This window comes from Chaetodon auriga, chromosome 7, assembly GCF_051107435.1.
Source record: "Chaetodon auriga isolate fChaAug3 chromosome 7, fChaAug3.hap1, whole genome shotgun sequence".
Classification (NCBI taxonomy): Eukaryota; Metazoa; Chordata; class Actinopteri; order Chaetodontiformes; family Chaetodontidae; genus Chaetodon; species Chaetodon auriga.
In genome coordinates this window covers 3,167,821-3,184,422 of record NC_135080.1, presented here as the reverse complement: position 1 = coordinate 3,184,422, position 16,602 = coordinate 3,167,821, and the positions used below count along the sequence as shown (strand labels likewise).

At 44.7% G+C, this 16,602-nt stretch overlaps 1 protein-coding gene across 1 annotated transcript in view; it reads left to right on the top strand.

Annotated features, from left to right (window-relative positions):
- tyw1 (tRNA-yW synthesizing protein 1 homolog (S. cerevisiae)) overlaps positions 1 to 2,628 on the top strand; it is a 42,629-nt gene extending 40,001 nt beyond the window's left edge. The window contains exon 16 of the mRNA XM_076735717.1: positions 993 to 2,628. Coding sequence (XP_076591832.1) covers positions 993 to 1,214 — 222 coding nt within the window. The 3' untranslated portion in view covers positions 1,215 to 2,628. The remainder of the gene's footprint in view (positions 1 to 992) is intronic.
- Positions 2,629 to 16,602: the final 13,974 nt, after the last annotated feature.

Sequence of the window (16,602 nt, the reverse complement as noted above, 5' to 3'; positions counted from 1 at the left end):
ATTTTAAAGAACCCAGCCCCAGCGCACACGCGGGGTTCTGGTCAAAGCAGCCGTGAACCTGAAAGAGCTTTTAAATGCTAAACGCTGAGAGCTAAAGCCCAACAACAGCCATCCCCAGTGACAGCTTAGCACCGGTTTGCATCCAGCTGGAGCTTATCAAAAACCTCCAAACAATGCCCACGAGTCCGCCCGAGTCATCAAGGACCATTTTAAAGATCACATTCTGCTGTTCGCTGCAACAACCAGCATTAAGATTCAGAGGACAGTTTGTGTTGTTTCTGTTTGCTCTCTGCTTCTGCTCACTCGAGCCCACCTTTACAGACACCGAGGGTCTTTTATCAACTGGAGAGCACTGTTGCATGCTGGGAAAGCGGAGGTCACACTCTTCACCCCTGGTGCTGGTTTGGGAAAACAAGCCGGATTAGAGGCAGCGTGACATTCAGACACTCTGCTGTGCCTCTCACAAATGAACGTTTTTCGGCTCATCGGTCTCCTTCTGTCCATTTATTTCCCTCTTTTTTCTCTTTAGTAAGATGGATGGCGAGACTGGGAGAAGTAAGAAGCAGTGATTGATAAAGCGAGAGATGTGAGGAGAAGGGAGGAGGTGGAGTTGGTGAATCCACACTCATTTAAGGAAAGCCTGAACCAACAGCAAGTGGCAGATGTGAGCAAGAAGCTCTGTAATCACTGCTGCTCTGTTTGATCACATCTGAACATTTTATCTTATTTTAATTCAAGATGTGCAGTACTTCTCTACATGAGCGTTACTCCCTCAGCGGTTCATTTAATTCTTAGCATATTGCTTTGCGTGCATTTATGTGGAAAAAAAAAAGTTGGATTTCTTCTCGTTTTGGGGTTTTTCTGTTAGTGTTTTGATCTAAAAAAGGTGTCATGACAGGTGTTTTAAAAGGTCTGCAGGTTTCCACATACAGAGTGATGCTCACTCATCTACCACCTCGTTTCTCTCCCCCTTTCTTTGTGTGTGCTTTCAGTTCAAGATCGATGGCGAGTGGTGGACGTGGATCGACTACGAGCGTTTCCAGGAGCTGGTCCGAGCTCACGAGGGGAGTGAGAGGCAGCAGAGCTTCTCCTCCTTGGACTACATGGCCAAGACTCCCAGCTGGGCTCTGTTTGGAGCCCGTGAGCAAGGATTTGACCCTGCTGACACGCGCTTCCAACGACGCAACAAAACCAAAGACATTTCAGGATGCTGATGAGAGAGAGAGAGAGAGAGGTAGGGTGAATAGATAGAGAGCTGATCTCTGCAGGAAAAATAATAAAGACAGTAGGGTTCAAGGTTTTATTCCCGCACTCTCTGAGGTTCAACGCTTCTTCTTGCTGGAGAGCTTTTTTACTGTCCTCATTAAACTCTTCCTATTTTCATTTCTCTTCAATCTGTAAATGAAGATTTTCTTCCTCGATCAGGATCCGTTCCTTTACCCTGATTTTGTTGACATTCCCCTTAACGTTACGTTAATAGACACATAGATCTTTGATGCTTCCCTCTTTTTTTGAAGGGCTCATTATTATAACGTCTGGCTCTGATCTGCATAACCATCTGGCCGCACTTGGGAAGGTTTACACTGTTAAAGTTGAACCTGGCTGTGGCTTCATCACCAGCCTCATTCATCATTTTTATAGTCCAGCTTCTCGCTCGGCAGCTGTGCAGCAGCTCAGGACATGATTAGCATGTAAGGAGTAGCTCCTCTGCTCATGTCGTCTGTGGGAGCGACACGTCTTTCCCAGACACCTTCGCTCTTCCTCCTGCTCATTAGGACAGTGGTTGTATTTACTTGTCAATGAGCGACTCAGCAAGAGCATCAAAGCTGCGTCTCCACCGGGACAGTTGAGCCTCTTATCCCCTTCATGTGTTTTTTTTTTTTTTTTAGTGGTTGCACTGCTGCACAGTCTCAGCTGTGTCAGCCTCGCTTTGTTTCAGTGCTCTGAACCCAGATGGTAGAAAATATCGCATCTTTTGACAGATAGTTCTGCCATTCTGACAGGTTTGCTGTAGATTAGCAAAAAGTGGGCAGAAATGAATCAAACAGCATAACGGTTGCATTTATTTGAGTGAGTTGATATCAAAAATATGAACCTCTTGGGTTTGTTGGTATTTAAGATGAACTATGGATGAACCATAAAGTCCCAGAAAAAAAGCCATCAGTAGTTATAACGCAGTGAAGTTGGTGAAAGCACTAAAACTGAAGAAATTGTGCCACTTTTTTGTGTTTTAAATTAAATCTGTAGCAAACTGCAGTCACCATAATCTCTGACAACGTCAAGTCTCATTATCATATCAACACATCTGCCAGCTCGCAGTGAGCCGAACGCAGCACTGGATGCACAGAGAAACTCTAATCTACACATTTAAAACACCATGCAGTACCCAAATATACTGTCTGATCTGCAGGCAGCCGGGAGTCCAGAGTGAAGCCTTCACTGATATTTTAATACGTCCAGATGTAAAATTAAGTCAATTGAGTTTCTGTTCTTTTAATGTAAAACCAGATGTAAACGTTTAAGTCCATTTTTATTTGTCTTGTAAGGTCTTGTAAGGTTGCGGTTCCTCCCTGTTGTGAGAACCAGCAGGTGTGTGGCTGTCCCACTGTAATAAATACCTTTGGATTGATCTGCTTTGTCACTTGTGGATTTCATATGCAGCACATACACACACATGCATTAATGCACATGCGTCGCTCTGTTTTTCTGGCACACATCAAATCTTTTTTTTTTTTTTTCTTTGCTTTTTGTCCCAGCAGCAAAAGTGGAAAGTTGACATTTTAAGACTACAATAATTGTGGCAAAAGCTTTCTGGGCTGCACTTAGAGGCCCAGAGAAGAGCTCTAATTGGACGAGGACGGAGGCAGAGAAGTTCAAAAGTGATCCAACAGAACGGGAGTTTTCTCTTAAGTTTATTCACATGCAATTTGTTGTTACGTTTAGAAACATAAAACCGCAGGAAGTTAACGGCATCAGTGATTGAAGCAAATCTAATGTGATACAATTCAAGAAAATGTCTGTAATTCAGAAACAGCATCATAACAGGGTGAGGCATCCGTAAGGGTTTCTTCCACTTTCAGATATAATTGGGTAATTATTATAGCAACTGGTTGATGGGACTTTGGATTTTTCTTCGGTATGCGTCATGTGTCCCAGTGATGGGTTGATCGCTTCACTCAAATGTGCTGTTTTCTCGTTTTGCGTTGATGTTTTTGATTATTTAATTTGAAGTGATAATAGGCAGACACACAGGCTGGTTATATCCCGACTTCCTGTTCCACTCTGATGAAGGTCGTGCTGGTGGAAACGTTTGGGGGAGCCGAAAGTTGTGCGACTCGAGCTTCACTCCCATCAGTGTGATTGCCTCGTCTGATTGGCCTCCTCCATGGGAGAGTTGATGGATGGCTGTGCTGCACAAAATGGGAAATGTGTTTTGTTTTGCCACAAACAAAACCTTCCACTCCCTGCTCCATAATGCAAAATGCTTATTTCAGTCCTAATAGGTATTTCCTCTCAATGGCTCTTATTCTTTTCCCTCTTTAAAAAATAAACAGTAGTAAAAATCAAAAAGTACTCCCACCCTCGATGCAACAAGAAGCAATGGCTGCATTATAGGAAATACTGCTGCGGCACAAAGGTAACAAACGGCTGTTAAACAGAAGGAGTGATCTGGAAAACATCAGCATTGAGTTTTTTAGTGTGAGATCACAGAACGCGCTCCTCAGTGTGTAAACAAGGCTGGAGATGACGATGATCCTGCAACCATATTTATATTTATATTTATATTTATATTTATATTTATATTTATATTTATATTTATATTTATATTTATATGTTTGCTCCTGTCCTAACCACCATTTCAAAATGATCATGTATTTACAAATGAAGCCGTCATTCAAGTCTGTCGATCTGGAAAATTTCGAGAACTTTGAAAACATCTTCAAGCACAAAAACCATCAAACGCTCTGATGAAACTGGCTCTCAGGAGGACCCCCCAGGAAAGGAAGACCAAGAGTTACCTCTGCTGCAGAGGAGAAGTTCATCAGTCCAAGAAGAGCCCAGAAAGACAAGGAATGGACGTTAGACCGGCGGACACCTGTCCTCTGACTCTGACACTGAGCAGCGCACTCAGTGCTAAATGACTGAAATATATAAGGAATGAATGGATTCAGTAGTGAATTTTAATGTACTGATCAGCTCATATTTCACGAAACATGTTTAACCTTGACGAAGAAAGACGGGGGGCCTTTGAACTACACACAGCAATGAAAATGTAATAGGACAAGAAACCAGTGAAACACAGAGGAAAAGGGACAAAGACGAGCTAAATGCCAGAAAAGTGTATCATGGCATCACATGTCCTTGGCGTCACTCTTTACACCACACTGTCACAGAGCACGGCTTTATCATCCAAATATTTTTCTGTGCAACTTCAGTCCCCAGAAGCTTAAGATGAATTTTTCATGGTGTGAATGCATGCAGTGATAATGTTTGAATGAGAAATTTGTTTTTATCGTCCTCCAGCAATCCTCCCTTAACACCAGAGAGACAAATAATTAATAACAGAGACCAGCTGAAACGGAAAAGATTAGAGTGATTGTTTTTAGCAGACAGAGTGTGCATGCTTTGTAGGAGGGCTCGGAGGGGGGGTGGGGGGTGGGGGGGGCATCCAATTTTGTTGTCTTCCACAAATTTTAGTCATTCTGTTAACACAAGTATCCTTCACACGATTTAAAATCCTGTATCTCAACAACTGGATGCCAAGCCCCAAAGCCACTTAATGAGCATTTAGCTAAAACATATGTGAAGCTTAAACACACACACTCACACACACACACACACACACACACACACACGCTTGGCTGTGCCCAAACCATGACAGATGGAGAAGATGAACTCAAATGGCCTCAGTTCATCCAAACGCTTTGTGCTGTGGCTCCTTCGCTGAGTTCGGTGCACCGTAAACTGCCATTTGAAAGCAAGGACCCACAACAAAGCAGACGTTTTCTGGCATCTGTGTTCTCATTTTGAAGAATATTTCCAGTTAGGTTTGGAGTCAGAGACACCTCCCTGGAGGCCTACAGAATAATGCGGGACATTGACAGGATATCCATTAAATGTTCATGTGCTCACAGAGTATAACCCTCATGCTCTCAGGGTAACATGTCTGCTGAGCAGAGGTCAACTCGGTCGTCTGTCATTACAGCAGCAGGGTGTCCACCGAGCTCACAGTCGCTCGCCGGCTCTGTAGAGACCATTGAAAAGCAGCAGTAGGTGGTGGTGTTTTTCCCTGCTCTTCTCCCAGAGGCTCTCTCATCCATTTGTAAGCTGCTGGTGGCGTGTACAAGATCAGAGTCAGCCTGTGACGGCAAGATCGTAAACAGTTTGTGCGCAAGTCCATGTGTCACGCTGCCTGTCAGCTGCACTCGGCGCTCCGACGTGGGGATGATCTGTATATTTAGAAAGGTGATGTCTTCCGTATGCGTGCCTAATGATAATGTGCCCAAAACTCAAGGGTATGTGAGTGCTAATGGTTCTTACAGATGGCTGATAAATGTGTTAGAGGATGTATTATCTGTGTGATTTCATGTTTGTCAGAGAGAGATGTGGGGGAAAAAAAAAAGTCTGTGCTGCACCGCCATCAGCTCAAACCAGCTCAGCTTCTGTTTGTGTGTATGTGCATGTGCTGTTTTTAACTATGTACACCTGTGCGTGTGCATCTGTATGTGTGTCCAGTTTGGGTCAGATACTGTAACCCGGCACCCCTCCGGACTGACGTGTGTTGTCTCCACAGCCTGCGCCTGGATGTGGTGAGTCAAACCTTTGACTGGATCACTGTAATCCTTCAGTATTACATGACGTCACATTTTCCCAAATTCAGCTGATTATGAGCAAAATTTGATTTGAAAACACGCAGAATGATTCTCGTCTAACCTGTTTTCTTATTTAAAACGCGACAGAGGGACACGGCTGATCACAATGAACATCAGCTGGACTGTGATTTTGATTGATCTCTTATAAGTTTTTACATTTACCTTATTATTTATCATGTATCACTATCGTGGGACTAATCTTATTAGTACTGTGAATGATTTCAAACATCCCACATCAGCACCAGTCACTGCTGAAAGGGACTTCATGAGAACTGAGGCCTCTTAAATACAGTATGCTTTTTTTTTTTGCCTTGTTTTTCAAGTCTGCAGTGTGTGTGTGTGTGTGTGTGTGTGTGTGTGTGTGTGTGTGTGTGTGTGTGTGTGTGTGTGTCCATGCAGTTTGATTGGCACCCGTGTGAATCCATCTGCTCAGACGTCCGTGTGAATTTCTATCTTTTGTGTAAAATATCTGAAAACGGTGACCTAGAAACTCGAGCCGCCGCACCCACGTGTGTTTACGTCCGTGCCTCTGCGGTCAGATGGCGCTCGGCCTCTCTCTGTACGTGAGCGCATGCAGACGTGCTCGTCGGCACTCTGTCAAACCGACAGATTTGAGGGGAGCAGGAACCAAATGCTCAGCTGCCCTCTGCCAAAGAGGAAATTGCTGAAAATGACATCTACAGCCCAAAACAAATTAGAATACAATGGACGCCCTTGTCCAGTGGCCCGCTGCAGAGACAGGCAGAGGCAGAGTTTATTGGTCCTTGTTCACTGAGATGTGGATGCAGTAGGTGTTTCACCGTGTTATAGATTTATATTCCATCTTCTCAACGAGCACCTGAAAAATACTCGTACCACAGCGCTGTTACATCATGTTATTGATACTTAGATTACTGCTGAACCATTAATCATCCCAGTTTAATTCGATTTTTCTTCAATCCTAATGATGTTTTCCTGTACAGTAACGTGGTAAATAACTGATGCAGTGGAATAAAAGCGATCTCTGGGGTACTGTAGCAGAAAACAGTTCCCATGCTGAGTGTTTGCGATCTGTACTTTTTCTGCTCCAGCTGTATTGATGCCTCTTTCCTCCTGGACCATAAATCATTTTTCACGCCGCTCGAAGCGTCGCTGGAGCTCAGCTGTGATTACAAGCCGGCAACACAAATGTTCTGTCAACAGACAAACACACCTGACCTCCTGTGTTGTGGGAGTTCACTATTAATTAATTTCATTAATTGTGCTCGCTCACCTCCGTCATCTATCAGCTGGTTTTGTAGCACAACTGGCTCAAAACTGACATTCAGCCCCAGGATTGTCGCGCTGTGGCATCGTTTTGTGCCTGCACGCTCGCCTCTGTGTGAGACAGGTGCTGCGGGGAACGACCTTGATTAGCTCACATGCTAATCCCCTCTTTAAACAAAGTGACTCAATTAACCAAATGACCGTCTAACGAAGGCATCGCCTCGCATACTGATGCTTTATTTTTGAAGGAGGATTTACGTTCTAATGGCGTAATGAATTCTCTCCTGACAACTGACTGGTGGTAAATCACACAGCAACGTGATGAATCACAGAAAATCTGTCTCAATTATGAGTGTTGAAATGTGCACTGTGTGCGGAGCGATATGTGCAAATTGCCTTTCTTCCTCAGGCTCGTCTGTCATATGTTCTGTTCCTCAACTCATCCAGAAAAGGGGAACAGTTCATGCAAAGCTTTTACACCATCAAACGTATTTAAAAGGTCGCTTTAAAAGTTAAGGCCTTCACTATCATCTGTCCATTGTTTTGATAAGCTACTGCGGGGTTAGCGAGTTAGCTTTGGTAGGCTATGCTAACAAGTAAGCTTGGCAATAATCACTATTAAAATGAAAATGGAAGTTAGTTGTTGGTTATCAATAAAGAAGTAACCCCTGCGCACTGATGCCCACGTTTGAAAATGGTTATAGGATTTTCTTTTTCTAGAGGTGAATGACAACCCAAATAAACGAAGACTGCAAATGAAACCATTCTGTCCCCTCACGTCTTAAACGTGAGGATGTTACCGTCCCGCAGAGGGAGTGCATGTGTGCTCATGTATGAGAGGGATCACTGGTGGGGATCAGGTGAAGCATTTCTTCCTCTAACCTTTGTGTCCTGTGGTCGGCTGCGCGCTGTTGAGCGTCTGATTGATGAATGAACCGCGGGCGGGTTAGCGGGCGAGGAGCCAGGTCAGCCTGTGAGCTGAATCACACCGAGCTGATTATTACCATCACGCAGACGGACTGAAATACAGACCTGTGACGCTGGAATCAGCTCTGTGTGAGATTTTTCTTTTTTTTTTTTTTTTACCTTGACACTGAAAAGCTGTTTATGCCGCTTGTGTATTACACTGGTTGTGTAACACACAGGTGTGTGATGTTTCCTGCACTTAACCTCTTGTGTAAATGTGAGGAAGCCTCAACTCCCTCACTATTGGTTTAACCTGCTTTCTTGGTGTGGGTCCTTGTGGAGGCCATCTTGTGCTGGTGTTCAAAGAGGAAGCACGCCTGAACAATAGCCCTTTTATATGCTGTAGGAGTAGGCGGATCCTCAGGTCTGATTGGTCAAAGGGATGAGTGATCAAATGACTGGTAATTAAGTCACGTACTGTGTGATCTTTAAATGATTTGCTTATTTTGAAGGCATGGTATTTAGGATAACACGTTGGAGAACGAAATGAGGCTTGTTGTATAAGCAGGCTAAGAAAGATATTGGGTATTTGTGGTTAAGCCTGTCAACCCTCTTTCCTGCAGTGCTGACCTGATAGGTCAGTTTGAACGGGCAAGGCGGGCTCCTGTGCTATATATGTGAGAGCACTGGGAGAGAGGGTGGACTGGTTTAAGAAGAGCAGCACCAGCAGCAGCACGTTCTAAGCTGAGTAATGGACGCTAAACGGTATTGTTAAGTTTTCTTTGTTTTTTTGTTAGAGACTGACAATAAAAGTCTGCTTAAAATTTTCAGCATAACTCCCTGCCTGCATGATGGTTTTTTTTGTCCTCTGCACCTCACATCACAACAATTGGTGTCAGAAGTGGGATTCTTTTTTACGCCTGTGAAGAGTTGGTGTCGCAATACTGACTAAATGAGAGGACGTGGAAGGCAGCCTCGTTTGCCGGGGAAAACCACCTTGGCAGAAATGAAGGAGGGAGATGCTGAAAGGACAGGGGAGTATGAGCCAATACCAGATGGAGCTATGGCTGCTGAAGGTGAAGAAGAGCCAGTGGTACGGCCAAAAGTAGTTACAGTCCATGCTGCAAGTCCACTCCCAGAATTCTCTGCACCAGATTTGTTTGAAGAAATGAGAGACTTTATGCGCCGGTCTAAACAAACTGAAGCTGCACTTTTCGAGCAGATTAAACAAATCAGAAGGGAGATGGGACCAAAATTAAGGCGGGATTGGACGTCTGAAGAACCTTTTGAGCCTTTTGAACAGCCTGTCTCCTCTTCTCCTCAGCTGCAAGCTCAAAATCAACAACAGGCTGCTCCACCAACCCAGGCGGCAGGCCCGCGTATTGGGGAACCCAGAATACCTGATTTCAAAGAAGGAGAAGATCCAGAGAGTTTTTTTGTTCGATTTGAACGGATAGCCAGAACATGGGGATGGCAGCCATCTGAGTGGGCAGCAAGAGTGGTCACCTTGTTGACAGGAAAAGCTCTAGAGGCTTACGCTGGAATGGATGAGGAACAGTCAGAATCCTATGAGGCTATTAAAGCGGCTGTGTTGATGAAGTTTAATGTTACAGAAGAGACTTACAGACAGCGCTTCCGCAGCACTACTGTGCCAGTGGGAGAGACTGTGCGAGAAACCTACAACCGGATAAAGGGACTGTACAAACGATGGATGCGACCCGACAGCCGCACTAAGGAGCAGATCGGCGAGACCATCATCTTGGAACAATACCTTCGTGTGCTCCCTCCAGACATGCGCATCTGGTTAAAGGAGCACAATCCCCAGACAGGAGAGGAAGCAGCGGACTTGGCAGAACGCTACACAGCCGCACACCGGGACCCTTTAAAGAAAAAGGTGACTGCGGGGAAGTCAAGGTTTGGGGATGGCAAACCTTACAGCTTGCCTGCCGTGGACAGTACGGACACTGGGGTTAGTAAGAAACCTGCTCAGTCAAATTTAAAACCAAACTTTGTGTGTTACTACTGTCAGCAGCCTGGCCATAAAGCTTCAATGTGTCCTTTAAGAAAATCGAAGTCAGTTGAGTTGTGTTCAGTGCCCCGTGCAGAAAGTGATGACCTGGATGAGGTAAATGATAACGGATTGATTCCACACAAACATGTGGTGGGTATTACAGTTAATGGTCATGTGGCAAAGGCGCTAGCTGACACGGGTAGTTCACAAACCTTGGTGAAGTCTAGCCTACTCAGTAATGCACTAACTAATTTTGATCGAAATGTAAATATCACATGTGTACATGGATGTAAGAAAGATTATCCTACTGCAGATGTTATCATTGAGGTTGAAGGGCAAGCCTTTATGTTAACTGTTGGAGTGCTAGATAAACTAGCTTATGATGTAATCCTTGGAGAAGATTTGCCTATCCTTGACAACTTAGTGCAGCAAAACTCAGTAGTATACTCTTGTGCTGTAGTTACCCGCTCAGTGGCCAAGGGGTTAGAACCCCTACCTGATATACATGATAGTTTGTTTGAAAGGGGAAATAAGGTAAAGAAAACAAAACGTCAACGCCATCAGGAGAAAAACAGGAATCACGACAAAGCTAAAAGCCCTGAACCTGCTCTCCCTGTGTCTTCCCACATTGACCCCCAATGGCAAGTCCCTGACAATTTCAGAGAGAGTCAGGAGAATGACTCATCTCTAAAACCTCTCTTTGCAAAAGCATGTGAAGTTAATGGGGTCCATGAAGCAGGCACAGGGGGGCTGAAAAGTGTAATTGGGGATCCTTTCATCATAAAGGACAACCTTTTGTATTTGGCAGACATTGAGAAACCTAGGCTTGTTGTTCCAAAAGAGTATCGTCAAGTAATCCTACATTTGGGTCATACGGTTCCATGGGCTGGGCATCTGGGACAGACTAAGACATATAACCGCATTGCTCAACGCTTCTATTGGCCAGGGTTATATAAAGAGGTACTGGAATATTGCAAAAGTTGTCATGAATGCCAGGTTGTAGCTCCCACTAAAGTTTCAGACCGTGGCCAGTTACAACCATTGCCTATCATGAGTGTGCCTTATGAGAGAATAGCTATGGATATCATTGGTCCCTTGCCCAAAAGTAGTAATGGACACAAATTTGCCCTGGTCATATGTGACTATGCCACTAGATACCCTGACGTCTATCCACTACGCTCCATTCAGGTCAAACATATCATTCGATGTTTAGTGGAGTTATTCTCTAGAGTTGGCATCCCCAAAGAGATCTTGACAGATCAAGGTACAAACTTTATGTCACATTTGATGAAGTCACTGTACTCCCAACTTGGTGTGAAAGGTATAAGAACAACACCATACCACCCTGAAACTGATGGTCTAGTGGAGCGATTTAACAGTACTCTGAAACACATGTTGAGAAAGTTTGTTGAGGATACAGGTAAAGACTGGGATAAATGGTTGCCTTTTCTTTTATTTGCATACAGAGAAGTACCCCAGGCTTCAACTGGTTTCTCCCCTTGTGAGTTGTTGTACGGCAGGCAGGTCAGGGGCCCTTTGGACATGCTGAAGGAGAACTGGGTGGCTGGTGAGGCAACATCAACAACAACCAACATCATCTCCTACATTCTGCAGATGAGAGACAAACTGGAAAGTTACAGAGAGAAAGCCAAGGAACACATGCAAGAAGCTCAACAAAAACAAAAGGTATGGTACGACAAACGTGCCCGCGAAAGAGAACTGAAAGCTGGCCAGAAAGTGTTGGTACTACTTCCTACGGGGCCAAGTAAGTTACTAGCCAAGTGGCAAGGCCCCTATACTGTGACCAGGAAGGTGGGCCCAGTGACATATGAAATTTTCTGTCCTGACAAACATAAACACCAACAAGTACTCCATGTAAACCTGTTAAAGGAGTATCATGAAAGAAACAGCCAGGAGACAGGAGGGGAGCGTGTGTTGATGGTCCAGGATGTCCAGCCTGAAGATGATGCGGTGGAGGCTGAGGAACCTGACATGGTACCCTTCAGGGAGAAGTGTAAACCCCAGACCCCTCCAGAGCACCTGAGTGAGGACCGGTGGCATCAATTGGGTGAGCTGAAACAATCTTTCCCATCTTTGTTCTCTGAGAAACCCGGCCGCACTAATGTGATAGAACATAAAATTGTTCTGAAAAATGCTACCCCTGTTCGTCTGAAGCCTTACAGGATTCCAGAACGAATGGTGGAACCCCTGAGGAAGGAGGTTCAGATGATGTTAGATATGGGTGTCATTGAACAGTCCAAAAGCGAGTGGTCAAATCCTATAGTGCTTGTTCCCAAGAAAAATTCCACTCAACCTCGGTTCTGTTCTGACATGAGGAAACTGAATAGCATTTCATGTTTTGACTCTTATCCCATGCCACGCATTGACGAGCTGTTGGAGAGATTGGGGAAAGCCAAGTATATTACAACTCTAGATCTTTGTAAAGGTTACTGGCAGGTCCCCCTTGACCCAGCTTGCAGAGAATACACAGCTTTCCAGATTCCAGGAATGGGTTTGTTCCATTACACCGTGTTACCTTTTGGACTACATGGAGCTCCTGCAACCTTCCAAAGATTAATGGATGTTGTTCTTAATGATTGCTCTAGGTTTGCAGCTGCCTATCTTGACGATGTCGTAATCTACAGTGAGTCCTGGGATGAACACTTGCAGCATCTCAAAGTTGTCCTGGGCAAGATACAGGATGCTGGACTGACCCTGAATGTAAACAAGTGTTCTTGGGCTCAGGAGGAGGTGAAATACCTTGGGTACCTGGTTGGCCGTGGACAAATAAAGCCACAAATAGAAAAGATAAAGGCCATACAGATGATTACCAGACCCCTGACCAAAAAACAAGTGAGATCTTTTCTAGGATTGGTGGGCTGGTACAGAAGGTTTGTCCCCCATTTTGCTACGCTGGCTGCTCCACTCACCGAGCTAACAAAAAAATCAGTCACTAAAGTGAAATGGAATGATGAATGTGAGCATGCTTTCCAGATGTTAAAGAGGCAGATTTGTGAAGCCCCTGTGTTGCAGAGCCCTGACTTCACAAAACCTTTCCTGGTCCAGGTTGATGCTTCTGGTGTCGGACTAGGAGCTGTGCTAGCCCAGGGAGAGCCGGGTGAGGAGAAGCCTGTCCTGTTCCTGAGTCGGAAACTGTTTGACCGGGAAAGAAAGTACTCTACTGTGGAAAAAGAGGGACTGGCTATAAAGTGGGCTGTTGATTCATTGAAGTATTACCTCTTGGGAAGACAGTTTGTGTTGCAGACTGACCACAGGCCTTTGAAATGGATGCACTCAAAGCAGCATCAGAATGCAAGGATTCTGCGTTGGTGCCTAGCCCTCCAGCCATACCAGTTCACTATACAGCATTGTCCTGGGAAGAAGAACCTCATTGCTGACTATCTGTCCCGCTTGCCTGACCTGTGTAAGCCAGAGGGGGAGGAGGTGTGAAATGTGAGGAAGCCTCAACTCCCTCACTATTGGTTTAACCTGCTTTCTTGGTGTGGGTCCTTGTGGAGGCCATCTTGTGCTGGTGTTCAAAGAGGAAGCACGCCTGAACAATAGCCCTTTTATATGCTGTAGGAGTAGGCGGATCCTCAGGTCTGATTGGTCAAAGGGATGAGTGATCAAATGACTGGTAATTAAGTCACGTACTGTGTGATCTTTAAATGATTTGCTTATTTTGAAGGCATGGTATTTAGGATAACACGTTGGAGAACGAAATGAGGCTTGTTGTATAAGCAGGCTAAGAAAGATATTGGGTATTTGTGGTTAAGCCTGTCAACCCTCTTTCCTGCAGTGCTGACCTGATAGGTCAGTTTGAACGGGCAAGGCGGGCTCCTGTGCTATATATGTGAGAGCACTGGGAGAGAGGGTGGACTGGTTTAAGAAGAGCAGCACCAGCAGCAGCACGTTCTAAGCTGAGTAATGGACGCTAAACGGTATTGTTAAGTTTTCTTTGTTTTTTTGTTAGAGACTGACAATAAAAGTCTGCTTAAAATTTTCAGCATAACTCCCTGCCTGCATGATGGTTTTTTTTGTCCTCTGCACCTCACATCACAACAGTAAAGTACAGCATTTAACACAGTGTTAAAGAGTTAGTGTGCATGTGTGTCCCCATATGCCGCCGATGGGAGGCTGCTGCAGTAGGAACTGTTTGTTCTGCACATTTTTAGCCACACATCAGTGATCAAAGCTGTTTCCTGGTCAGCAACACGGAAATAAAATGAAACGCACCTAAACTTCACATTTTTAGGCACTCGGGATCCGAGCTGATCTGGTTCCAGCGTCACAGTAGGAAAGTGTCAAATGATTAGTTTAAACCTCCACTAATCGATCACATTTTTCAATTAGCAGTTACAGCTGTTCTTCTCTGGAATTGGAGACCAAACCAGAGATTAAAGAGTCAATATTGGACTTAAATTCATTAGTTGGACACGAACACGACATCAAATGAATGCTAATGTGTCCTCTGAACGTGCGTATTGGTGACTGCTTCCTAACATGCTCACCAAAACCAAGCAAAAGGTGATCAGGCCTTTGTGTCTGTTGGCATTTTGCAAAGTTTTTTCACCCCAAGGAGCCAAAAACTGAGGTTGATTTGAGGAAAATGCTCGTACACATCTGTATCCAGCAGCAGCTACCCAGATGTAACCTGATCCTGGATTATTCTTTTTGCTGCTGCTGTTGTCATTATAGCACAGCTGTGTCATTTTAGCCTTCGTGAGCATTGACAAAGACACCCATTCATTCATTTTTCGGTTCTTGGTAGAGACGGCAGCAGCCTCGTCCTCCAGCTCCTCCTCGGGATCCCATCCAGGCCAGATGGGATTTGTAGTCCCTGCAGTGGGTCGTGTGTATGCTCTGGGGTCTCCTCCCCGTTGTCCATGCCCACAATAGTTTGATCTCCGGCTGTAAAAAGTCATGAAGATTTGGGCTGAAGCGTATTTTCCCTGCTGCCTGGGGTTTGGCACTCAGTCTGCTCTACATGATTGAATATGTGTGTATCAGGCAGGTTGCCAAGCTAAAAGCTCGGCCTTTGAGCTGAATCACACTCTGCTGATCAGTTCCATAGAAAAAGTCAATGGAGACGTATTCAGTGTCACAGTGGACGAGGCGATGACTGAATGTGTGATTGACAACTTTGCTTAATTTGCACCATTTGGCGACCGCTGATGCCATAAAGATGAAAATGTGCATCGAGTCGACTGTGTCACGTTGCGATTTGTGGTGTTATGTCTAATTGCATTAGAAATACAACTGTTATGCAACACATGACAGTTACTGCGTCACACATGTTTGTGCATATTATGGTATGGATGGAAAGCTGATGGGTTCACGTGGGATTTACCTGCGCTCTTGCTGACTTCTCCTGAATCTGTCTGAAACACGCTGAGCTCTGTATTTCCTCCACTGTATACATTAATGTCATCACTAAGGAAGCTAACTGTATGTATGGTCCGACCGCTCCACCTTCACTTTGATCACCAAGTTTGCACTCCTTCACAATGTACACAGCCAGCGATGAGGCTGCGTGTATTATATGTAAATAAGCTCTCACCACCGTGCAAATCTGTCAACAGAATGCATTTGTTAATCTGTAAAGACATTAGTCAGCACAAGGACATTTATTTCAGTCTAGTAGGAGCAAAGTGTTTGCATAATGAAGCTCTTTAATATTCAGTTTGCTCTACTGCACATTTACCTGCATCCTTTTCTTTGTTTGGTGAGGTGCAGCAATAAGGTGCATGTCATCTTCTTGTACCTAAATCTGAGCCACTGACTCTGCAACAGTAGATTTAGAAACACGGCATTTTAGATGCTGTAGTTTATTATTGTACTGAAATAAAAATGGATATCCAGAGTGATGATGAGAGCTTTAGTGTGTGTAGAGTTCATAGATAGGCGTCAGTAGGTCTGCATTTAACACACTGTTAAACACGTGAGCAGTCGCTGAGCACAGATGCCTCATGTTTGGTTGTTTTCCAGAGAAACTGTGCATGCTGTACGCACTACGTCTGTGAGCAGCCGGCTTTGCAGAAATCACCCGATATAGGAGCAGAAGGATTGTGTGATTATGGATGGGATTCACCAGGTGTGATGAAAGTAAAGGAAATGTCAGCGTAGTAAGAGCTCCTGATGGCGACAGCAGGGAAAGCTGTTTTAGATCTCATCCCAGTATCCACTGAAACGTTTCAGCTTGGATCACGATTGTTGCAGCATACAGATGAAGTTGCTGACATTTTCTGCCAAACATATTCTGAACTCCTTCAACACGTAGAAAGGCTGCAGTCAATCTGGAAAAAACAACACTTCAGTCGGCAGCACAACTCAACATAGGATGAAAGCCATCGTGCAGAAGAAAAAGCACAGCCTTGGTTGCAGGAGTAAGCACTGAATTTATTCCAGCTGTTTGTGTATTTGTGTGTGTGTGTGTGTGTGTGCACATGTGTGTGTGTCTCAGTGCAGACTCAAGTGTGAGGATGTTTTGGTTTTGTAGTGACGCACAATGGTTGCAGTGTTTGTAACTGGATGAAGATGGGGTACCTGCAGGTGGATGGTACTGTG